Source organism: Protopterus annectens, chromosome 6.part0, assembly GCF_019279795.1.
Source record: "Protopterus annectens isolate FY-2018-M chromosome 6.part0, PAN1.0, whole genome shotgun sequence".
NCBI classification, from domain to species: domain Eukaryota; kingdom Metazoa; phylum Chordata; order Ceratodontiformes; family Protopteridae; genus Protopterus; species Protopterus annectens.
This window is the reverse complement of record NC_056737.1, coordinates 1,549,364,371-1,549,389,858: the sequence shown is the minus strand read 5'-3', so window position 1 is coordinate 1,549,389,858 and position 25,488 is coordinate 1,549,364,371. Positions and strand designations below refer to the sequence as shown.

General features: G+C 38.7%; 1 protein-coding gene across 4 annotated transcripts in view; it reads left to right on the top strand.

Moving 5' to 3' along the window:
• Window positions 1-25,488, top strand: part of CEP70 (centrosomal protein 70) — a 2,129,610-nt gene that overhangs the window by 1,073,068 nt on the left and 1,031,054 nt on the right. For all 4 annotated transcript variants that reach the window (XM_044075003.1, XM_044074999.1, XM_044075002.1 and 1 more), the window contains exon 5: window positions 9,714-9,889. In XM_044075003.1, coding sequence (XP_043930938.1) covers window positions 9,714-9,889 — 176 coding nt within the window. The remainder of the gene's footprint in view (window positions 1-9,713; window positions 9,890-25,488) is intronic.

Here is a 25,488-nt window from a genome sequence, read left to right as displayed (position 1 = left end):
CTGCTGCTTCAGCAGAACTACGATAACCACTCCTGGAAGACTGCCTTTCTCCTAGCTAACACCTCAGCCAGAAGGGTTTCAGAACTTCAGGCACTGATGGCCATTGTGCCCCTTCGTCGTCTTCCATGCAGACAGGGTCTCCCTGAGGACTAATCCCTCCTTTATGCCCAAGGTGGTATCTAATGCAACTCTCATTCAGGCCATACATCTACCCACTTTCTTTCCTAACCCTCAAAAGAAGGGGGAAAGAATTCTGCACTCACTAGACATGCACAGACGGCTCAGATACTGTCTGGACCATACTAAGCTCTTCAGGAAAACAGACCAGCTACTTGTCAGCTTTGCCCCAGGAGCAGAGGGGAAGTCCATTTCCAAACAAATCATTTCCAAATGGATATCACACTGTATCCATTTCTGTACAGATTGCATGGGAACCCCCCAAGTCTGTTTGAACCCATTCCACTAGGGCAACCTCCACTTCCACAGCATTTCTCAGAGAAGTTCCCACCATGGACATCCTGGAAGCTGCCGGACGTCAGTCTATACCTTTACCAAGCATTACCATCTACCTCTATTTTGTAAGGCTAGGGCAGGGTTTGCCTCTGCATTTCTGCAGGGCATGCTGACACATTACTAGGTATCTTACTAATCCTACCATCCCTGTCCTCAGCTTTGGGAATCCTCCCACAGGTGATGGCTGCTACAGTGAAACACGAAGAACATAGTACAGTTGTGTACACTTTCCATAAATGTAGATGTTCAAGTGTATTCACTGTTGCAGTCCTGGTTTCACACAGTCCTTCCCCCTTATATCCCCTTTCTTTAAAGAGACACAAGTTTCTAACGGTGGCTTTTAGCCACCAGGACCACTTTACCATAACTTGAGCCTCTGACTGGTTAGGGCAAGAAAAACTGATGTAATGGCATCTGCTGCCTTCCTTTATAGCACTGACGACCTGTCATCAGGCAGAAAGCATCAGCAGCCTTCGCAGAAAAACAGTGACTCTGGTATTCTGGCCAGCCAAGGGGCTACCACAGCAGGGATAACCCCCAGGTGATGACTGTAACAGTGAATACACTTGAACATCTACATTTATGGTAAGTGTACACAACTGTACTTTTTATTTGGCTAGAACAAAATCATTCAGGTAGTTAAATCAGTTTCCTTTTCAAAAGCCAGTTGGGCATGCCAGTGTTTAAGGTTACTCTAAGTGGCTGTCTGATCATATCACTTTTGGGTATAGTTTGAAAGGAAAAGCCTTGCAGGGTAAACGAAAAAGTCTTTCTACTAGAGCTTTGGCTAATTCTACAGCTTTTTACTTCAGAGCTGTATTGGATGAGTTTTGTGCAGCTGCTACCTTGGTGGATCCTTGCACCCTTTAGTCCACTATAAATTGGATATTCAGTCGAGGTAAAAGGCTGCCATTGGTTCCACCATATTGCGGAATATCTTTCCTTGAGACCTCTCTAGGGTTTTACATGGCTGTGCACTCTGTCCCACAGCTGAATCCAGATGGGTAAGACATTGGATGTAAAAGTTATGTACTTAACATAACAATAGATCCGTGTTGTCTCTTTCCATCTGGGTCATCCTTCCCTCCCTCAGACTCCTGCCTTTTTTGGCAAGCTTCTTGACTGTGGGATGACAGTCAGGGAAATCTTCATATCTGTTGCCCATGAAATTTGAGTATTCTCAGTGTTTGGTAGTATGGGACTAACTCGATCTGAAGTAGTCCTAAGGAGCGAAGGATTGTGTACAGCAGGTGAAGATTGAAAGGCTGAAGTCTACGATCCAGTTTACCCACAGGGTGAGCCAGACAGAACGAGATGACATGGCTGTATTACTGGCTGCTTGTCTCAGCTGTGGCCAAATCTAGCTCCTCAGACTGCATTTTCTTGTCCACATTCCTTTGGTCTGGGGGTTAACCATGTCTTCTGCGGCTGTTGGTGTCCTCTCAGTGGGCAAGGGAGAGCCACACTTGTTGGCCCTGGTAAGAGGGATCAGGCAAAGCTTCTATTTAGTCAGAACGTTGTGCCCATCCCAGGAGAAATTGCTGCTGCCAGTTGTCAGCATTGTTTGCCCAATTTTTCCTGTTAAAAAATGAAAAACCAAACGCATATCTACTCCTCTTCCTCCTCAAATTGCCCGAGACACAGGAGTAGTTTACTAGATGTGGCTCAGAGAATAATTCAGACTATTGACCCTTCTTTTAATGTGGTTTCTGGTAAAAGAAAGAGGGTTGACTCTCTTCATGAAGAGATTCAAAGATCTAGATCTGAACAGATCAGGGGGCATATGTAGGGTTTTCTTCTCAGATTTCTGATTCAGACTCTGAGGAGAGCATAGTATCTGATTCTTGCTGTAAGGTTTCTCTCTGAAACTATTTCCAGAATGTACCAGTGTTTCTCAGTCCCTCAGAAAATACTTTGAGCTGTTATACATGGAGCTGTGAGCTCTGGAGGTTGTGTGTGCCACTGACTGCAATTTTCCTGGCAGTCAACCTGTTGCCCTTAAAAGGGCGGGTTGTGTAAAGTTTTTCAGTCTTTCAAATGTGTATATACTTATCTCAAACCTTTATCAGCTGCTGTAGCTTTAATATACTGCTGCTAAACATTTAGTTAATTTGAATCTGCACTTTCTGACAAGGGCAGAAAAATTAAGTGTAAGAGAAAATGCAGATGCTACTTTCTTTGATTTTCAGAATTTTGAAATGCCAGGCTCACATGGTAGTTTATTCTGACTAATTGTAAAAGTATGACAAATGTTTTGTCTGGATTTTCTTCTTGAGGAAAATCTGAATTAAACAATTTAATTTCTTCCATTTGACAAGTCACATTATCTTGTTAAAAATGTGTATATGGCTCTGTTTTGATGATACTTTCAGGGTTATGACTGCTGGTACTGTTGTGAGGAGGTTTGCCTGGCTGCATTTTCAGAACCTTCCAGATGATGTGAAAAATGAGATTTTAACATTGCCGTCTGGATAGAAATTTAGATTTTGGTCCCTTTGCTACAGAGGTTATCACAAAGTGTAATGAGAGGGGTACACTGATTTAAGGAATCTAAGATTTTTCAGCCCTCCTTTTCCAAAATGTCTGTTGTTCCCCAACCCAGTCATCCATTTTTGGCAAGTAACAAAATAAACAGTCTCAGCAAAATGCTGGTAAACAACTGTTTAAGAAGAAATGGTAGGTGGGTTCTAAAAAGAACACAGGGACCCCTCAAAAACCATGGACAGTCCAACAAGTCCCTTTTCCCTTCCAGGAGCTCTGAATCTTCACCTTTCTGTATGGCAACAGAGTTTCAGACAAATGGGTCCTGAAGATCATTCATCATGGTTACAGATGGCAGGGAGAAGAAATGCTTCCTTTTCAGGAGGTAATTCCTATACATCAGATCAGACTCCGCCATTTCCCCAGTCTTTCAACACGTACTGTGTCAGGGGGTGAGAGTGCCAGTTCTTCTTCCTAGGTTGGGAAAGGTTGTTATTCAGTTATGTTTTTGGCACCAAAGAAATAAAATGCTTGGTGAGCATTTCTGGGTCTTTTTCCTATACCACTATGTGATAGTACCCAAGTTCAAAACACTGTCAGTTCACAATCTGTTACCCCTTCTTCCTCATTTAAGTTTTCTGGTAGCACTAGATTTAAAAGATGCTTATCACATCCATATTCATCCAGACTTCAAGCATTTTTTAAGGTTCTGTGTGTCTGGATCACATTATCAATTCTCTGCCTTACCCTTTGATTTATCCACCACAGCAAGAGAGTTCACAAAGTGTCTTGCTGCAGTTATAGTTCATTGCAGGTATCAAGGTATTCTCATGTTTCCATACTGAGATGATTTTCTTATCTTTGCAGAATCTTTTTCAAAGTGTCAGCAATCTTTCACTTGAGCGAGCAATGTCTTGCACAAGCTGCGATTTCAGGAGAGCATTCAGAATTCTTTTTTGACTCCTTCACAGAGGATTGTGTTCTTTGGTTGTATGTTGGAAACTTAGTTCAAAGAGCCTTTCCTGAGGGGAAGCACAAGACCCATGCCTTTTTTTTTAAATAACAAACATGTTTGCTTATGTCATATGTAATAATTTAATAATCTTATATTTATAAATGAAAAACTATCTTGATAAAATTTAATTTGCAGACATTATACATTACAAGGTGGTGGTGGTGCTGCTGTAGCATTGTCGCCTCACAGTAATACATTGTCCTGTTCGATTCTCAGCTAAAGCGTCTTCTGTGTGGAGACATGCGTGAATGGGCGTACCTTCGTTGAAGGTTGTGCGTCAGAGCTGGCAACTCAGCACGTAAAAATCTACTGCCAATCATTAGTGGACCGGAGTTCTGCTGTGGCGACCCCTGACTGGGAAAAGCCGAAAGACACAACAACGTACATTACAAGCCACGTTGGCACAATTTTAGTTGGAAACATTATACATCACTTATATTCTGTTCAGTCATTGTCAGTCAAACATTACATAGCTCATTCAAATCTCCTGCCTTCTTTTAAACTTTGTTCCTCCGCTGCAAATATTGTTCCCTAAATTCCCTTATTTCCTATGTAATTATCTCCCACCCTTTTCTAAAGATCCCAATTCCAGTTGTTTTATCTGTGTTGATATATTCACTACTTCTAGTATATTTGGTTTAGACTTTGATTTCCATTTTCTAGTAATTGCTTTTTTGGCAGCCCCCATAATTAGACTCAGCAAGGCCTTACTGTGCTTAGGCAAGTTCGATTCTGTATCATAGCTCAAAATAATTGTTTCCTTAGTTATACCAATTTGCTCACCCAGTATCTTTGACAAAGCACTCTGTAAGGAATCTTTAAAATCTGCCAACTCATTGCAATCCCATAAAATATGTTCCCAGTTATCTCTATCTCCTTTCATCACACATCCAGCATTTGCTGTTTAACTGTGGAAAATTTGTTGGAGTCTACTTGGGGTATAAAAATACGTATGAAAACCCTTTCAAGCAAAGAACCTAAATCTTCTAGACCTTGTTACATATCTGGGAGACATACATATATCCCCCAGTTGTTTTTTTGTGAATTACTTACCCAGTCTCTCTTCCCAGTCCTTTCTAACATCCTCTCATTGGTTCTTAGTTATCATGCAATATTTTATATGCTCTATTAACTGTTCCTTTTTTAATGGCAGCTTCTGTTCTAGATTTCTGCTAAAAACTCTCCCAGTGCTGGTCTTTTGTTTAGGACTCCCTATTTCTTTCTCTTTGCCTATATTCTGATGCCAATCCTTGATAGAGAAGGCTGCCTCTAACCAGCAGTCCAAGTAAATTCTTGGCATCTTCCCATTCTATTACCTTCCCCTCTCCAGTTATTTGCTCTCGATACCTTGGTTCCTTTGCTAGTTTTCTCCAATAAATTCCAGCCCCTTTTGTGACTATTGTCTGTATCCCTAATTGCAGTCATCCGTATTGGCAGAATCTCCTTTCTCTATTCCTTTGTTGGCTTCATTCTTAGAATAATTTCTGCTGTTTATGAATATAATATTCTGTGTGATTACTGTCATTCTCCTTAAGTCTGCATCCAAAATCCCAGTCTTTCCATGTTTCTTGAGCTTCCCCTCTGTTTCATCATAGTCGTCATAATTTTCTCCATGTGCTATGAGTAGGCGTGTTGACTCTGTTGCTCTGAAATACCCTTTCAAGTCAGGTAATCTCAATCTGCCCTGTTCCATTGGAAGAATCGGCTTATCCCACTTGACTCTTGCCATCTTCCCCTCTTAGATAAAATCTTTCCGCTCTTTATTTGATATCCACAACTTCTCTGGTTGATAAAAATATGCCTGACTTGTGTATAAGAATAAAGTGACTAAAAACATTTAACTGCTCATGTCTTGCTATCGATATCCATATAACAGAGCTTCGATTTTCTCAGTTTTTATATTATCTTTTGTTTGGTTTCTTCCCACGTATCCTTAGCTGTCACACTGGAATTATTTTTAATCCATACTCCTAAATGTTTCCTTTTATTATGTCCCCATAAATGCGGATATTGTTGAAACAATTTGTGTGTGGGTACATAATTTACCGCAATTGCCTTTGTTTTAGTTTCATTAATTTTTATCCCAAAAAGATTTCAAACAGTCTCAAAATGTTCCATAACACTAATGTCCCTTTCTGGTTTTGTCAGGTATAAAATATCATCATCTTCAAATAGAGCCAGCGTTTCTTTACTACCATACCATTTGTATCCTTGGATTTCTGAATCCATTATTTTCTTTGCTGATGGTTTTAAATATAATGTAAATAACAAAGGGAGAAAGGACACCCTTGCCCGGTTCCTCTGCCCAAGCAGAAATTATCAGAGGGCCCCACCTACTTTCATTTTCGCCTCCAGTTCCTCTCATATCCTCCGAATCAACTTTATAATTTTATCAGGGAATGCAAATGTATTTATTGCCCTGCTCATAAAGTCCCAGCCTACTCTGTCAAATGCTTTCTCTACGTCAAGACCCACCAACAACAGTGAAAATTTCTTACATTCTGCTTCCCTTTGGATCATCAATGTTCTGTTAATGTCAAATGTTTGCCTCCCCTCCACAAAACCATATTGATTCATATCTCAATTTTGGTATCACTTTTGCCATTCTTTTAGCCAGTATAGACCTTGACACTTCATAATCATGGTTTAGTATTGAAATGGGCCTGTACGAAGCTGGATCTGATGGATCTTTATCCTCTTTAGGTATTACAGCTACTACCTCTTTCTTCCAGGGTGTTGGTACTGCTCCTCCTCTTCAAATACTGTTAAACATAACATTCCAGATCTTTATCAGTTTTTCCCTCCTAGCTTCCAAACCTCCATAGAAATACTATCTATTCTTGGGGACTTTCCTGTAGATTGGTTATACATCACCATTTTATCTCATAATCTCCTATCCTAACTGTTAGTAATTGAGCCTCATATATCTCTAACCTTGGCATATTTAATTCTTCCATAAACGTTTCCATTTGTACAGTTTCTTGATTTCCATATTTCTCTGCTTTATACAGACTTTCATAGAATTTCAAAAATATTTCTAATACTTTTACAGGATCTCTTGCTGTCTTCCCTGTTATAAGCTTTCTAAGCTTGGTAACAGACATTTCTACTTTCTGTTGCCTGAATCGTTGTGCTAAATGTTTTAGTCCTCTAAGCTGGAATTCACAACAGCCATATTTATCTGCAGCTGAATGCCACTTCAGCCATGTGTCCTTAACCAAATGCACCACAGGAAAATGTCTTGTTCCTAGGTGCCTGAACCCCCCCCCCCCACCGACACATCATCATGTGATTTGAACTTGTGACTGCACTGACGCATATTTATGTTGCACTGTTTTCTTGCATGGAACCTGAACCATTGACTGTACTGTCGCTTTTAAAAGTGTAACTTTGACTCTAAATTCTGCACTCTGTAAATTCTGTTCTCTTTCTGTCTGTATCAAGATCTTACATATACATTGCAGCATTTTACCATAATGCGGTAGTCTTGGCAGTGTTTGCTGAAAGAAAACCATACCAAAAAATTTATCTGCCAGATCTGTAACTGTAAATTTATTCCGCAGATTTAACATGACTGTCTTTTCTGGTATACCATACACAACACATGCTACCAGAATGGTGTACTTGTTTACTAATTTCAAATCTAGTACTAGCCTATAACACTAATCTTTGTTTTCTTACTGGCCATAAAATTGAATGAACTTGATTATTTTCCTTTTTGGTCTGTCATTGCTTCTCTGAGAATAACTACCGATCGGATGTCATCATTTTCATTCGTTTCTCAACCTGTGGGGTTCGGATTTGATCCTCTGATATGACTCTGCAGCTTTCCATGGCTCTAGGATCCAGTTCTCAAGCTCTCCTTCCTAGCCTGTAATGCCAGATTCCCCCAGAATACCTCCGATCTTGTTTGCTGCTCATCGAAGATGGACCGGGATTGCAAATCTGTTGAGCTCCTTGTGGGTTTAGTGAGCTGGTTTACTTTGTTCAGAATTTTTTTCTCTCAAACATTTCTTTGCATTACTCTTCAACTACTACTGTTCAATTAAAAGTGCACTGGAACTTAGAAAATTGCCACATTGTTTACATGACTAATTGTATTTTATTTTATTTTTTTCTACAAATTGGTTTTAAATACCATTTTAAATCATTTGAAATTTAAGTGTATATTTTGTTTCCATCATCGTACATATATTTTTTTTTTTTTATTATTATTGTTATTTTTTTCTGGTTCTCTTTTTTCCACTTTATTCAAAATGATGCTAATAACAATACTAACTAATTATACAATGATATAGGTTTTTAGGGTTCTTGTACACAGACCTGAAGAAGTCTAGAAGGACGAAAGTGATCTTTGTTAACAATAGGTTATGAAAACAGAAACTGATTTTTACCTGCAAAATGTATATGTATATATTTATATTTAATTTTTGATCGCAAAATGAACTAAGGTTGATATATTTCCAGCCATGTAGTATATTGCCTTGTATAAAATCACAGACTTAATAATCTGCTTAATAATTTGGTTAAATAAGATGTACCATTAAAGTACATTAGGGCTATATATTATTATGACAGCTACTAGGTAGGGCAGGACCAGCTCGAATGTCACACTGATGGAGGAAGGGATGTGAATTTAACATGTGTACCAATAACACTTTGTTTTACAGCACAATAAACCACTCCCGTGCCTGACAAAAAAATATATATATATATTTAGAAAGCTTGTGAGGAAATTATTATTCTATTTTTGTTTTACTTGGATCACTTGTCTGTGTACTTAATAAAGGATTTTCGACTGGAAATAGACTGCCTGCCTTGCTTGGATTACTTTCGAATACTTAGTAATGCTGTAGAATTATATATTTTCTATTATTACTTTTTGACTTGAGTTTACATTTGCTACTTCTACTACTATTGTCTGATCTGATTAATACACAGTAATTAACTAGAAATATGTGGACTGAAAATCTTCCACACAGAGAATTTTCTTACACTGTTTTGCATTACTCTTCCTTACCCTTTGACTGTTCTTGTTAGCATAGTTATTTTCTTCTTTTCATTCTTTCTTCCTCTTCCTCTCTCTCTCTCTGTATGTATGTGTATATATGGTTTGCTATCAAAATGTCGAAAGTTAAAATAAAATGTGTATGTATTAGCGAAGTGTTTCGCCGAAAGTACACATTTCCGTATGTACCTAATATCGAAAACAGCTGTGAATTGTCATTGAAAACGCCAGTATACTCGTAACTAATTTTGCATTGTCTGTTGTAATTTGTAATGGTTATGTAAATGGTTGCACAAATATCGCACAACTTGAAAGTTAAGTAAACTGCACTGTGTGAGCTATGTATGTTGCAAAATCAGGAGTGGAGCTACATCAGGTTAATCCTTAAAGAACATGCTTTTGGGTGGGGTTTGACATTAGATGGTGATATTTAGTGAACAGACATTTGTTTTTGCATCATAATTTCCTCTCTCAGCTATGTGGAACTTGTTTTAATGTAAGTAATGCATTTCACTGAAAAATTATACAAACAGAAACCTGTGCTTAATGCAGTAAATATCTGTTTAAAAGGTACTTTCTTGATTATAGTTTGGTGATGCGGTGTGTCAAACATGATTATTTTAATGAAATGGTAATGCTGATAATATATTAATAATATGCTGATAGCAGGCTAAGTGGTGATTTATGGATTGTCAGGTCTACTATACAGAGTTGGAGCAGAAGTTACGAGTACAGGAAGAAATTATTTCACAGCTTCAAAAGAAACTCCGCACAATAATAGCAGAAGAAGAGGAACGTGTTACACGACAAAACAACATATTTCATCAGTTTCGTAAGCGAGTTCCAAAAGCAAATTCCACATTAGATCAGCAGTAAGTATTTTTTTTTTATTGTTACATATGGAGTTTGTCAAAAAGCTCACCACTCAGGAAGAGATCTGCAGGGAAAATTCACACTATTTATTTGTTTGTTTTTGTGATATGGCAAAATTTGCGTGGGGCGCTTGCTTCCTGCACTTGCATCAGGGTAAGAACTCTCTGTTCAATGTATTCCTTGGTAGATGCAAGTGTGTTTGCCCAGCCCAGTCTGCCAGTTCTGTGGACTTTCCTATCCTTAGTAGCTTGCACACTTCATAATTGCTTCTCTCAGGAGGTGCATGAGTGCTTCCATGCATGAACAACCTCCTGGCCAAGAGTCTCACCACCCCAAGACATTAGCACACTAGTCTCCTTGCTACAGGTAATACTCCTACACAGTTGTCACTAAAGCAGTGAATTGAGCTGCCTCCCTCCTCCTAGGATGGATGAGTTGGCATTGGCTGCTCACTGCCATCGTCTTTCACCTAGTACATACAGCAACTTGGCTACTAATGTATGTCATCTGGCATACAATTATGGCATTATTTTGTGTGCCATAGTCCTGGGTTGATCTTTCTAGTCATCATCTTTATGGTTGTAACCTTAACTGCTCCTCTCTCCCAAGGAGAGTAAATTCAGTTCCTTTCTAAGACAACATACCTTACTTTGGTACTCAGGATCGTGTATTAATTGCCTTGCCTGTCACATAAAAGCCATCTCCATAGTGAAGAGAGATTTAGCCCTGATTACAGCTGAGAGTTTAATTAGAGGTCTGGGCAATGGAGGACGCAACAGAGATGGTGAGATTGAATGGATGAAGATAGTTGACCCTTGCTGAAGGGAAGGAGGAAGTCTCATCTACTGTGGCTTTGACTGTTATAGTGCCACAGAAGTGCATGATGTAGCATACAGACCAGGGAGTTGTTTTAGACTTTGCTGTGACAGGATCCAGGTGGTGCACATGGGAATGTGCATGTCCATGTAGAGAGAAGACATAGTAGACACAAAGTGTGAATAAAGCTGAGCTAACATCAAGTTCCTCTGAGCTTTTGGATTTATTTTACTGCTGCCTTGGATTTTTCACAACTGTTTATTCTGGAGCCATACCTTTGCACATTTGACTTTTATAAGGATAAAAAAACATAAAATGTTCTTTTTTTTTTTTTTTTTAAGAATGATGATACTCTGCATGATCATAGTGATGCACTTAAAAAGAATGATTTAGTCTCTGAACCCCAAGTCCTTTTAAGAGTAAAAGTCCTAAAGCTGAAAAGCTTGGCTATAGAAACACCAACACTACAGTTAGCAGTATGTAAGTTTAGTACTTTCTCTGCATTTAATGCAGTCTTTAATGTGTGTTGACTTTGTTCAAATTAATTGATACATTAACCTGTAGTTAGTAATATTGACAAACATCAGCTTAAATGTAAAAATAAACACACACACACACACACACACACACACACACACACACACACACACACACACACATATTTGTATTGCAGCTTTAGTGAAATGTAATGTCAAACATTAGATCCAGTGTTGTCTTTTCTGTCCATCTCAACCTGTGGGATATACCTTATCCAAAGCCGGCACCTTCAGTATCTTCAGCCTTGGAGCTCCATGTCCTCTACCCACAATGCTCTGCTCTAACAATATCTCCTTGGATCGCATTTGCTGCCTTCACCATCAGGCAGTCCTGCTAGCTTCGTAGACAAATGCCTTTGTTTTCTTTATTTTTGCAGTTCTTTATTCATTGCCTTTTCGTTTGTTTAGGTTAGCTGTTAGTTATTTCATTAGTGACCTTGCCACCTTTATTCTCTTTTTGCCCTTTTTCCTTTGCCAACAAAAAAATTAGTTTTTAGTTGTTGTTTATTGGTGGTAGGTTCTTACAGCTTTTGTTTGTGTTTTTTCTCCTGCTTATTTTTGCTGCTGTTGTCTTGTGTTATGTTTTCCTTCCAGTAGCTATGGACAAACAAACCCCTGCTGTGGGGTTTAAGTATGTCAAGTGTAGCCACAAATCACCCTCACAAAGAGAGTCATGGCAAATGGTTGCCATGCACCTTGATGTGGAGTGTCAGGCCTGAATTCGCCATTGATGACAAAAGGGCTAAACTTGGTTTGAAGGATATGCTTCTGTCGTATTCTTCTGCTTCTTCAGTGTTTGCTTTTCCCTTATCCAAGGAAGATAGAATGCCAGAAAAGAGGGATGAGAAGGACCAGGACAAAGGTAGATCTGTTAAGAATAATTAAAAAAAAAAAATCAAAGAGAAGGATGAACACAAATGTACCAACTGAAGCAGGTTACAGTTATGGACTAGGTCGTCACTCCCCAACCCTTAGTATTCCTAGCCTCATCCTCTCAGCAGCTCCTCCCTACTTAGCTAGGCTCCACTTTCCATTTCTCCCTGTTACCTTGGCTGAGCTGTCACTAGAATCATCCTCTACCTTGATCTGTATGTATCCCTTTCGGGTACAAGACTCTGATTTACCAGTTAAGAAAACACCAAAGACAACCTCCACAGCTTCATCCAGATCTGCCAGGCCAATCTGGAGTCATAAGAGTTCCAGTTTAGAATAGCTGATGCATTATTTTCTACAAGTACAGAAGGACCTACAGATCTTTTCCTCCAACTCTGGTTCTTCATCCATTGTTGTGGTGCCTTCAGCTCCATCCCTTTCACCTCCTCCCCAGCATGCTGGGACACACTGTTCCCTATCATCCAGCTTCCTTCCCCTACACTGGCACTGACTGTCTTGCAGCTGAGTTGCCAAGGTCAGTGCCCCCTGGTAAGGCTGGACTCTCAGGGTTTGAGTCATGCCTTCCCTTAAAGGGATTCAGCCTTAGGCAGATTGGCTCCATTCTCTGTATTGTATCTTATTGTGTTGGTGCTTGATACTGGTCTTTCCTTGAATCCTTGGATCCAAAGATAACCACGTTTAGCTGTCTGGATTTTATGCAAGCTTATGACAGCAAAGATCCTGCCTTACTTGGAGTCAGATGTGTCTAGATCTCTTTCTCAGTCTGTTTCCTCAAATTCTCATCAGCTTGCTCAGGGATAGCTTACATCTTGAGGTGTCAAGAGTCCCATAGTTATGAGGCTCCCTGCCTGTTTAGTGTCTCCCAGTCCACCCCCTAGGAGGTACAAAGAGAAAATGTAAGAGAAAGCCCGTAGACTTGCCGGAAGAGTCACTCGTAGACGATACAAATCTCATTGAAGGAAAGGGTTCACGTACATCCCCCCCCCCCTATGAAGCTGTCTCCTTTGGCAACTTACTTGAATTAATGAAATAATATGGGGATGGGTCACTGAAGTCCCATCTCCCAAGGAATCTGTATTTCCTGAAGCCTTTGGCATAGGCCTATCCATGTCTTGGGTGATTTACAAAGCATCTTGGGGGAACCTGATATAAAGGTCCACTCCACAGAAAACCTGATAAAATTCTTGTTCCACCCAAGGATAGCCCTTCTGAAGTAAGAGTACAGCTCTGGATGCCATGGTGGTTGTTGCAGCCACAAAAAAGGACATCTCGAAGAAGAGTTCTGCAGTCTATCCCCCCCAACATGGAGTCTCTGGCATTGATCTGCTTAGGAAAGGGCACCGATGTTTCAGTCAGCCTTGTCTTCAGTGCACTGAATTATATAGCCCATTTGATGAGACTTCAGAGGGATTTTATCTCAGAAGTGTCAAAGTAAGAAAGGACCCAGCAACCTCCTGATGTCCAGAAGAATCTGGATGCTCAGCTATCCACAGTGTAGTATAACTACCATATATATGAGGCTGTTGTCCAGTGCTGCTAATGACATGGCCTGCACTGCAGGCACTGGCATCACCATGAGCCACCGTGTCTGGATATACTTGTACAATTTTGCAGACTGTTTCAAGACATCCTTTATCAACCCTCAATATGATGGATCTTCGGTTTTCATTCCAAGGTCAAAGAGACTCTTGTGAGGAGAAAACAAGATGGAGAGTGTGACGTCCCCCCTCTAGACCAGTAATCAAGGAGCCTAAATCCACCTCACTGACACCAGTGAGGGATGTTCACTTGGAACAAAAATAGATGCACACAGTATTTCCAAATGCAGCTCCCTGTATCAAACACAATTTCTCTTAAGAGCACACAGGGAACACACTCAGTCCAGGGTCTGGGTTTCTCTTTCTCTCTCTCAAGCTCACCAGGTCCTCAGTAAGACTCCCCACTGGCACAATTGTAGAGTTGAGTCCACATTTGAGTATCCAAGTCTCCAACAACCCTCTCTGAGAAACCAGTGCTCTGTGTCCCTGCTATAAGCAGCTGACACACACACAGTCTGATATTTGATTTGTACGTGCGCACGTACACACACACACACACACACACACACACACACACACACACACATTGAAAAGGCTGACACAGATTTACTCTCTTCTACTGCTACCCTTTGCCCAGACTATAAGGTAGTTATTTCCCCCAGACACTCCAAAGCCTGCTTCTCTAAGGCTATTACAAGGGTACCCATTTATACTGAATAAAATTAATATTAATACAAATGGTAATAACTTGACCAATGCGGGAAGGCTCTCCTGAGTGGCCAAAATGTCACCAAATAAATATAAGCACTCTCAGAGATTAAAGTATTTTCTAAAGAACCAGCCACAATTAGAAGTTTAAATATATTTAATAATAAATAATAGAATATGAAAATACCAAATATTTCTTTACAGTAAACACCAGAGTTTTAGTCACAGGAAATATTAAAATAACACATTGGTAGATTCACACAGATACAGAAAAGCAGTATTTAACTCATGTCACTATATTTTCCTGATTGATCTAAAGAATTACTATTCTCTGGTTACTTAATAAAACAAGGCAAGATGAAGTGGGTAAGGGGTCCTTCTTGTCAGGTTTCAAAAGCAGACTGCTCTGAGACTTCAGTCTCATCTAGTATAAAAACATCATTTTTGTGCTGGATTACAGTATGACATCACTTGCATCTGATTTCTGGTTCCGATACTACATCCTTTCATTAGAGGCTGCCAAGATTTTAGCACAGAAATGTTACCTTACACACCTAGAGCTTTGCTCAAATCTGTTGCAGCTTCTGGAAGTCATAAAGCAATTTCAAACTTCCACCCTTCCAGAGTAACAATTAGTTCACCCTCAGAGACAATACAGAAGGCTTCCTAGTACAGATTTATTTGCCTCTGGCAGCCTTGAGACCTGTGAGATGCAATCTTTATGGCCTTGTTAAGTATTTTAATTTCAGGATATTTTCCTAAAAGTTAACTGGGTGTGAGCTTTAACCTCTTCTCTTAATTTCCTCTGTTAAAATATATTAATTTCCAAAGTTGCAGTACAGTCTAACATACAGGTGTATTTCTTTTTCTGTCTAGCAGGACCCACTGCTGGTACATTTTTTAGCACAAGCACTTGTACAAATCAGTTTGATATATAAATGACATATAATACTTTATAAAAGTCCAGCTAGCTACGCTGGTATATGTTACACATCCACTGCCCCACTTCTCCTAGTGTAGCTGGCAATAACTCGCATCAACAACGAAAGATGCAGTCTGCTGTTGGAGTTAATTTCTCCACTTCAAAGAGGTCCTTTTCGAGGAACTAGAAGCTGGGAGTGCATTTGTTTGGAAAGTCACAGCAGTCTTTTCAGGAAGCCTCTGATGACTGTTTCCTTCAGGGCAAGACAGGAAAATTTGAATGGATGTTGTCCAAGGGGCAGAGGAGGTGTCATACAAATGTCCCATTATTCTCTTCTAAATTACTTTTCCCATTTTCTCTTCCCAGTATTTTATAACCTTCTCTGATTGATTATTTCTTATAGTTATTGTGCATACTTGAGAGCCATGCATAGGTCCTCCCAATGCTTTCTTGTAGATTGTGTTTCCAGTTTCTTTTCTCAATCTTTTCTAATCTACTTAGATTGATTCTTATAATTATCATACAATATTTTATATTCCCTACTAATCTTCCTTTTTTTTAGTAACAGCTTCTATTCTAGATTTGACAAAATTTCCTCCACCAAACCTTCAAATACAAACATCTCCTTGCCATATGATCACACATTAAATTAAACCGTACAACAAAAACTTTTGCAAAAATATTTTGCTAAAATAGTTTCAGTTTGTATATCGTTTGCAATTTTTTAAACACCTTTATTAAATTCTCACTTAAGAGATAGGCAAGCATAAATTAACTGAAAAATAAGCAAACCATATTGACTTTTTCCATTTAGATCACATATCTTTTCCTCCTTAGGTTGGCAGGTTCATAGGATGATACTAGGCTATGGGGCCTGAAGTCCCTTATATGCCTGGCCAAGAATTTTGCCCATGTTCCCTCAAAGTCAGCACCCATTTCCCGTGTCCAGCAGGAACACAGGTGGGATCCCAGGGGTGTATTTTCTGTTTCCCATCTAGTCGTCCAGGTTCCTCTTAAAGAGTAAAGAACCACAAAAAAAAAAAAGAAACTCCACTCCACCAAGAACAATCCACCACACAATAGAAAGGTCCAGATTGCACAAGTCCAAAATCCAGGTTAAGCACTTTCTTCCACTAAGAGGGACTTCATCAGAACAAATTAAAAGGCAACCCCCAACCTTTTTATATAATCACATTAACACTTAATTGATCAATTGGTCATGATGTCTTTCAACAGTGTAGTGATTTTTCATCTGAAACAGCTAAGTACGAAGCCACTGATTTAGAGGTTTTAATGGCTGTAATGCATGATGTGACTGGTTTACCGCAATCATTTATAACACTGCTTTTGACTTTAAATTTTAAAATTATTCAAGTAAATGTTTGACTAACGAGCATGCAAACCTACTGACAAAGGGTTAAACTTTTGTCCCCAGTAGGAGGGGCAATGTTGCTGAAACGCTCATTGATCTGAAACTGTTTGCACGCAAGTTGAATTGTAAAGTGTGGTTTAAAACCGGTAATGTAAAGAAAACGAACACTGGCCTGTGAAACTGGATACAAAGTTTAATTAGCACTTTCGTCTGTTGTTACACTTGACTTCCGATTAGAACAGGAATTATTCATACATCACTTCCTTTTATAGCCAGGCTAATTCACATGTCTTTAAAGCAAAATGCACCTAAAAATCACTATTTTAGTTATTATACATAGCTAAATTTCACCTTGTAAAATCCATTAAAACCATACTTATTTATTTACATATTGCATATAGCCCATCAGCCCCCATCTCAAAATTCAAATAAAGTACAATCCAAAATACATTTCCACAAAAATAAATCATGCAGCCTGCGAGCTATTATTCACAGAAACAATTTTTGATTCTCTTAAATCTTTTTTAATTTCTTTGTATTTGAATTTAGTCATTTTTTAACTATTGTAATCTTTTTTGTAATTTACTAATGCTTGGAGCTCATCTCCCTGGGCCTCTACTGAAAATGGACATGTATCCAGCTAGACTAGCCCAGCCAACAAATGTAAAATAAATAAAATAAATAAATAAATGTACTTAAAATAAGCAAATGTTACTGTGTTGCCACAGAAATATACATGTGTGCCCTCCCCCTAAAAATAAAGTTCAGCTTTTAATTTTAAATAGCTGGAGAGAGAAACTACATCATTCAGTCTGGGCGGGTTAGTGGCATCCACTCTAAGTTGCCACATGAATTCTTTGAATTCTAGAAACAATTCCTTTGGTTCCCCCCTACTATCAGGTACTACTTCATCAATGGATCAACACGTGCATCTTTTTTGTATATGACACATGGTCTGTCACCAACATTTTTAAGGACCTCTTTGTCACGTTTAAATATAAACCAATTATTTTTTTAAATATCTTTTATGTCATAAAACTGCAAGTTGTACATCAGAATAAAGGCTGCGCTAAGCTTGTTTGTGTTCCTTGACCCAGCGTCAACCTTTTTATTACTGCTCTTGTCCCTTTCCTCTAAGCCTAGCAATGGAGAAAAGTGTCCTTTAACTCTCTCTTCTGTAACTTCGCACAAAACCGGTTCAATGAAATTGTTAGGGTATTCCCTCCTTAGTAACATGCACCTTAACTTTTCCCTTTCTTCAGTATACATTTCTAGGTCACTGACCATCCGTGCTAACCGCACACATTGACCCTTAACCAAAGATCTTTTTGAAAGTCAGGGTGCCAACTTTCAAAATGTAGGAGAGTGTTAGGGCTTTCTGTAAATGATGGTAGTAAACTTTTACAGTGAATCATCTTTGGTTATAAGGATGTCCAAAAAATTCATTCTATTCTGTGTTGTTCCATAGTAAAGCTCAAAAAAGAAGTGTTCCTATTTAGATATTCAAAAAACTGGTTCAGCTCTAACTCATTTCCTCCTCAAAAAATAAGTATGTCATCAAGAAATCTTCCATAAAACATTCTTTAAACCATTGGCAAGTAAACACTTGAGTCAGCTCCCATTGAGCAAGTGCAATATTTGCAAACAGGGAGGGTGCATGCTACCCCTATCGCTACACCTGTAGTTTGCTTAAAAATCTGATTCTCAAAAATAATAAAGTTATTGAGCACTGTTTCCATAATGGTCCTAAATATAAGTATTTTACTGTGGCTAAAGTTGGTTTGTTTACATAGAAAGTCATAGAACATATCAAGTCCTTCTTCATGTGGTATAACACTAAACAAATCTTTTAACGTCTGTAGTTGTCATAATCAGATTTTCCCTATATAAATCTTGTTTTATTTTCTTTAAACAGTTCCAGGAATCCTTCAGTATATGTTTAAATTCTGATAAAATTATGTTCAAGTGAAAATCAATAAACTTAGCAAAAATGGTTGTTTTTGATGCCTTTGCATCTACAATACGTCTCAAAGGTGGGTTGCTGGTGCTTTTGTGTATTTTGGGGATTCCAAATATGGTTGGAACGTTAGGATATGTCTGAATTAAATAATTATATTCCTACCTTGTTATTTGAAAATTTAATAATAAGTCATTTAATATAACATCCACATTCTTGTATGCTATATGTAGCTCATTTAACGACACTTCTTCATAACCATCACCATATAGAATCCCCAGCATCTTCTCAATATACATGCATTGGCCCATTACCACCAACCCCCCACCTTTGTTGGGTTTCATAACCCTTATTGACCTGTTTGTTGTTATACTGTGCAAAAGCTTTGTTTCCACTTCTGTTAAATGAAATAAATTAGTCCTTTTTGTCTTTAATAACATTGACCTGATGTCATTACTACATACATTTTCAAATAGTTGAAATGTGGGGTGGGGGGTTAAGCACACTGCTTCTTTTGCAGCTCCATGGAGGGTTAGATAATTCATTACCTTGAAAATAACAACTTAGATTTAATTTTCTTGTATACAGTTTTAAATCAAGTAGGCATCTGTCAATCTTGGCATTAGTTATAGGTACATAATTAATACCTTTTTCAAATAATGTTGCCCATTCATTAGTGACAGCCTGACTACTGTAATTGTATATACTAAAGCCTTTGTAGTAATTTTCAATGATAGTACAAGCATCATCATCTGTCTTCATAATACAAACAACATCTTTTTTATTGTCATTATGATTCAAAATATTTGCTGGTACATTCTCCCTCCCCTGCCCCCCCCCCTCCTTGAATACACAGTTCTCTGTCCGTAAGTGGGCACCCTGACTTTCAAAAAAGATCTTTGGCTAAGGGCCAATATGTGCGGTTAGCATGGGATGGTCAGTGACCTAGAAATGTATATTGAAGAAAGAGAAAAGTTAAGGGGCATGTTACTAAGGAGGGGATACCCGAACAGTTTCATTGAACCGGTTTTGTTGAAGTTACAGGAAAGAGAGTTAAAGGACACTTTTTTTCCATTGTTAGGCTCAGAGGAAAGGGACAACAGTAATAAAAAGGTTGATGTGGGGTCAAGGAACACAAACGAGTTTTAACAGGGCCTTTATTCTGACGTACAACTTGCAATTTTATGACATAAAAGATATTTTAAAAAAGAATTTGTTTATATTTAAAAGTGACAGAGGTCCTTAAAAATGTATATGTGTCATATACAAAAAAGATGCATGTGTCAAAGATTTATTGGAAAGAAATAGAGGGGAATAAAAACTATAACAAAGGTAAGATATTAAAATGTGAACACTTTAACCAATGTGCCAATGTATTACAAATAGAAAATTTTTATTTTCAACTAAATTTCAAGTTGAACTGTAACAGTACACACATTGTATATGTCACCCTATGTCAAGGCTGTGAAAGTTCTTACATAGGGAAGACTAAGAAAGCGTTTAAAGTTCGTATTTACCAACATATGTATGACATCAGGAAGGGTAATGAAAAGAATGTATTGGCTGTACATACTATCTTGAACCCAGATCACAAGTTTAAATTTGTAGCCATTGATCAAGTAATACCTGATAGGAGGGGGGACCAAAAGAATTGTTTCTAGAATTCAAAGAATTCATGTGGCAACTTAGAGTGGATGCCACTAACCCGACCGGAATGAATGATGTAGTTTCACTCTCCAGCTATTTAAAATTAAAAGCTGAACTTTATTCTTTATTTTTAGGGGAAGGGCACACATGTATATTTCTGTGGCAACACAGCACATGATTTATTTTTCTGGAAATGTATTTTGGATTGTACTTTATTTTGATTTTGAGATGGGGGGTTATGGGCTATATGCAATATGTAAATAAAGAAGTATGGTTTTAATGCATTTTGCAAGGTGAAATTTAGCTATGTATAATTAAAACAATAGTGATTTTTAGGTGCATTTTGCTTTAATGACATGTGACTTAGCCTGGCTATAAAAGGAAGTGATGTATGAATAATTCCTGTTTTAATCTGAAGAAGTCAAGTGTAACAACAAATGAAAGCGCTAATTAAACTTTGTATCCAGTTTCACCTGCCAGTGTTTGTTTTTTTTACATTACTGGTTTTATCTGTGGTGGTTGGCTAAAGTGTGGTTTAATAATGAAGCTAGTTATGGCTCTGTTAAATTGAAAAAAGCCTAGCACATTCAGCCCTCCCTGTAACAATTTCATAGGGGTCTTTGAAAGAATATGTGAGACTGATATTGGTTATTTAATACTTCTAAATTTGAATTTAATGGTAATCTAAGCAAGAACGAGTATGTTTTGTTGTTTGAAATAGACAAAAACAAGGGTATTTGTGTTACGAAACCCGATAGAGGTAGTGGAATTGTGGTTATGGATAGGGGCGACTATTCCAATGGAATGAATGCTTTACTAATGGAGGGGGCATATGTGGAGAGTTCATTAAATGAGATTAACATCATGAATGCGGCAGTTGATTTGGCATTAGAAGATATGGTGTTTCAAGGCCAAATTAATGAGGAAGAATACAGATTTATTAGAAATGACTATCCTATGGTGTCTTAACATTTTTGGTATACCCAAAATTCATTAAGGGTTAAGAAACCCAACGTTTAGACCGATAGTTGATGGTAGGTGTTCTAAAACCTGTTTCATTAGCAGATTTTTGGATATTCAATTACAAAAAGGGTTGGTTGCCTTCCCGTACATTTGCAAAGACTCCTGGCATTTTTTGGACAAACTAAATAAAATAGTGATCAGTAAGGACATCATACTGGTCACAATTGACGTTTGTAACTTCAGTCATACCTCATGAAATGGGCCTAATTTGGTTAGAGGCACAATTGGTAAAAACTGGGTTATATGATCAAGACCAGATCAATAAATATATAGTTTTGATGGAGCTGGTCCTTAAAAACAACTATGTGTTCTTTGAAGGACAATATTACAAACAGGCAAAGGGGGTGGCATGCACTCCCATTTTTGCCAACTATGTCATGTCCTACTGGGAGCAGGAGTATTTTCATCCAAGAAACTTGCATTATACTAGATTTCTGGATGACGTCTTCCTTGTATGGAATGGTTCAGAAGAGCTCTTAAATGGGTTTTTGCAGTATGTTAAACAGTCAGTTTGTTGAAATTTACATTTAGTTACAGCAAGGATAGCATCACCTGTCTGGATGTTCAACTCGGGGTGGTGTTGGAAAATAATAGATTGACATCAGGGATTTTTCGAAAGCCAACCTTTTCTAATTCATATTTAGATTTTAACCATCGGCATCCCTATTATCAAAAGAGGTCTATCATTAAAGGAGAACTGGTTAGGGCTGCCCAAATGTTAAGTGATGGTAACAAGTTTAAGGATGAAGTGTTACTCATAACTCAGATGTTTAAGCAAAGAGGGTACCCCTTGCAGATGTTGAACGAAGTCAGTGATGAAGTTACCAAAAAGTGTAGTGATGGAATTTATAAACCCATTTTAGGGATGGGAGACAGGATAGGTATAATCCCTGATTCCAGCAAGAAGGACAGGGTAGACATGAAGCTTACTTTCATCACTACATTTAACATTGATTCAAAAGCAGTTGTTGATATAATTAGGTGTAATTGGGAAATTCGACCATCAAATAGCCCAAAAAGTGGGCAAGACCCATGTTATAGTTTATAGAAGAGATAGGTCCTTTAAAAATATTTTGGAAATGAGTGGGTTCAATAACGGCTTGGTAAATTCTAGGAATAGTGGTAATTTTAAATGTGGGCTGGGATCCTGCTGTAGGAATATTTTGGAGACTGGGAATTAATTTAGCCTGAGTGGGAGAATAATTCACATTATGGGGCATTTTAATTGTAACAGCAAGAATGTTGTTTACTTGGCTAAGTGCTTAAATTGTTCCACATAGGTTAGGGGTTTTGAAAAAGGTTTTTATTGTACTTGTAAGCTGATGTGTAATATAAATATGTAATGTCTATATTACTACTTTTTTAACATTGTTGCTTTTTACAATTGATTTTTTATAATTGATTTTCTCAGTGTTTCAACAGTTTAATGTGGTTTAATTGAATAATTAAGTGTTAATGTGATTATATAAAAAGGGTTGGGGTTTGCTTTTTAATTTGTTCTGATGAAGTCCCTCTTAGGGGAAGAAAGTGCTTAACCTGGATTTTGGACTTGTGCAATAAATCGTATTTGGACCTTTCTATCATGTGGTGGATTGTTCTTGGTAGAGTGGAGTTTCTTTCCTCTTAAAGAGGGCTAGAGAGGTACTCTGCTCGACATGGAGAGGGAGTCTATTCCACAAATGGAGGGAGTCTTTGGGACACAAATCTATCCCTCCAACAAGTTTTATTAATGTCACAGACCAGGTTAAGGCCTTGTGTGTGGGTTGCAGAGTTTGACTTACAGATATGCATCATCTCCATCAAGACTGATTCCAAGATGGCCCTGTACACCATACACAAATCACCTCTGAGCCGTTAGTACGAGTCTGATTAGAGGAAGAGGGCTTTTAGCCTATCTGTATAGGACAGGTGTTTGAGACCCTGGATTTTCCTGGTCAGGAACCTCTGTCATCTCTCCAGCTGCCGCATGTGCTTGGCAAGGTACATGCTGAAGGGGGCATTGTACTCGATAATGGGTTTGATAAGTGAGGAGTACAGGGATGTTATGACCTCCTTGTTCCAAGATGAAATACCCTTATTTATGAGGTGGGCCATGTAGAAAGCCTTTCATACAACGGAGGCAATGTGGTGGTCAAAAGTCAGGTTACTATCAACCTGGGTGCCCAAGTCCCTCACAACTGATTGCATAGTTAGGACATTGTTATTAATGTGATAATTAGTAGGGATGCCATTTTCCCCAAAGGTGATGATGATGCATTTCTTGGCATTCAGTTTGAGGCCATGCTTCTGGCACCAGTCATTTGTTTGGGTAATACCCTATAGGAGGATGTTCACATCACTAGGGGAATTTAAGAGAGCGCCCAGCTTGCAATCATTTGCAAACTTGGTCAGCCACAGACCACTAGTTTTGGCTTGTACCTCAGAAAAGTATATCCCAAACAGTAGACCGATCTGTGGAGTACACCGCTTGTTACGGGTCTACTACTAGAGGCGGCTTCCCCTATTTTGACTGAGTGGGTTCTATCAGTGAGTCAGTTAGCTACCCATTTGGTAACATATGGGTTGATGTCTAGTTGGGACAGTTTATTATGCCAGAGTGAGGAATAATATCGAAGGCTTTGGATAGGTCAAGGTAGGTGGTGTGCACAGTCTTCGCCTCATCCATGGCTTTGGTGACTGTTTCGAAGAAGTCGACCACATTTAACAGGCATGATCTCCCTCTGACAAAACCAAACTGTGTGGGGGGTCAAGCATTTATTTTCTTTGTAACTATCTTCAGTCATACATTAGATAAATATGCTTCCCCACCATAGGAACAACAGATTTTCAAGGAATCCTTTTCTGGTACCATAATGAAAACAAATGTTCAGTTAGACAAAAAATGTAAATGCAAAAGTTACTCAGTAGACACATCTTCGCAATGGTGTACATTTTGAGAGTGTAAACCTAAGTCATTATTTAATATTTGGTAAGGAATGCAGATGTTATGTATATTTTTTGCATATTTGGTAAAACAAATCAGAATATTTCTGTGCACATTCCATGTAGGCCCATACAGTTTAATTTGTGTGAATGTCAGTTTTAAAATGGTACTTTAACCAGTATTGCATGTTAACCCTTTACTGAGATATTCACAGAAATATGATCAATATATTTCTTATAATCTGACAATTACAGAAAGCACATCTCATAACCTGCAACAGATAGAATGCGTCATTGTACAAGTTATGTGGCTCAGTGTCGGCTTGAAAATTATCCTTCGTGTGTTATTCCCATGTTCTCTTGAAAAAATATGGATATGATAATGGAAAACATCATCATTTCCATAATGTGACAAATAAGTATTAGATGTTCTTCATCTCACATTGCTGCAGTCCTTACATATGGGTAGTCCGCTGTCCTCGGTCGGCCCGAATACCAAAGTATTAGGCTGACGTCGGTCAAGGTGCCTAAAACTGACATCAGGACGTCAGGGTACAAAAGCGCATGACCGACGTCATTTCCTCAGTCTTTTTTGCCGCATGGTCTGATGCAGAAGCAGCGTTGCAAGTGCCGTTCGGCGTTCTGAAATTTTTCGAATTCGGAGTTTCAGACCGAATCCAAGTTGGCTAAGTACCCCGTTGGGGAATATTTTGGTTTTTTCTTGCCTCAGTGTTTTACCGGATGTCAGAAAAAGTGAATAACTGTATTTCTTGTGGGAAACAGATACCGCATAGGGATTATCATTCTTTGTGTATTCCTTGTTTGGGGCCTGAGCACGACGTTGTTGGGTGTCGCTTTTGTGCTAGGTTCAATAAACGCACTATTAAGCGAAGGTTAGATTGTGCTAGGCTGGTCTTTGGGAAGCGGTGCAATTATAATATGCCGTCGGATTCTCCGGCGCCCGCTTCTGCGAAGAAGCGCAAAGGCAAAGCAGTTAAACCCAGGTTAGATGAGTCGTCCGTTCCGGACGCCGGTTCTTTAGAGGCTTCAGTGGAACCGGTGGTTCCGACGGAGACTTCTCTGGAGTCTCAGGGGGAGACTTTGATTTTGCAGGAGGTGGTCTCTCAGGAGGCAGGTCAGGCTGAAGGGGCTTCTCAAGTTACTGTACTCCCCTCCCTTCCTAGGGTGGTTAGGCCTTCTCCTTCTGTTTCCAAGGCTTCTCCCAGAGGCAGGCCAGTTTTAGCTTCTGTTGGTGTCACTCCT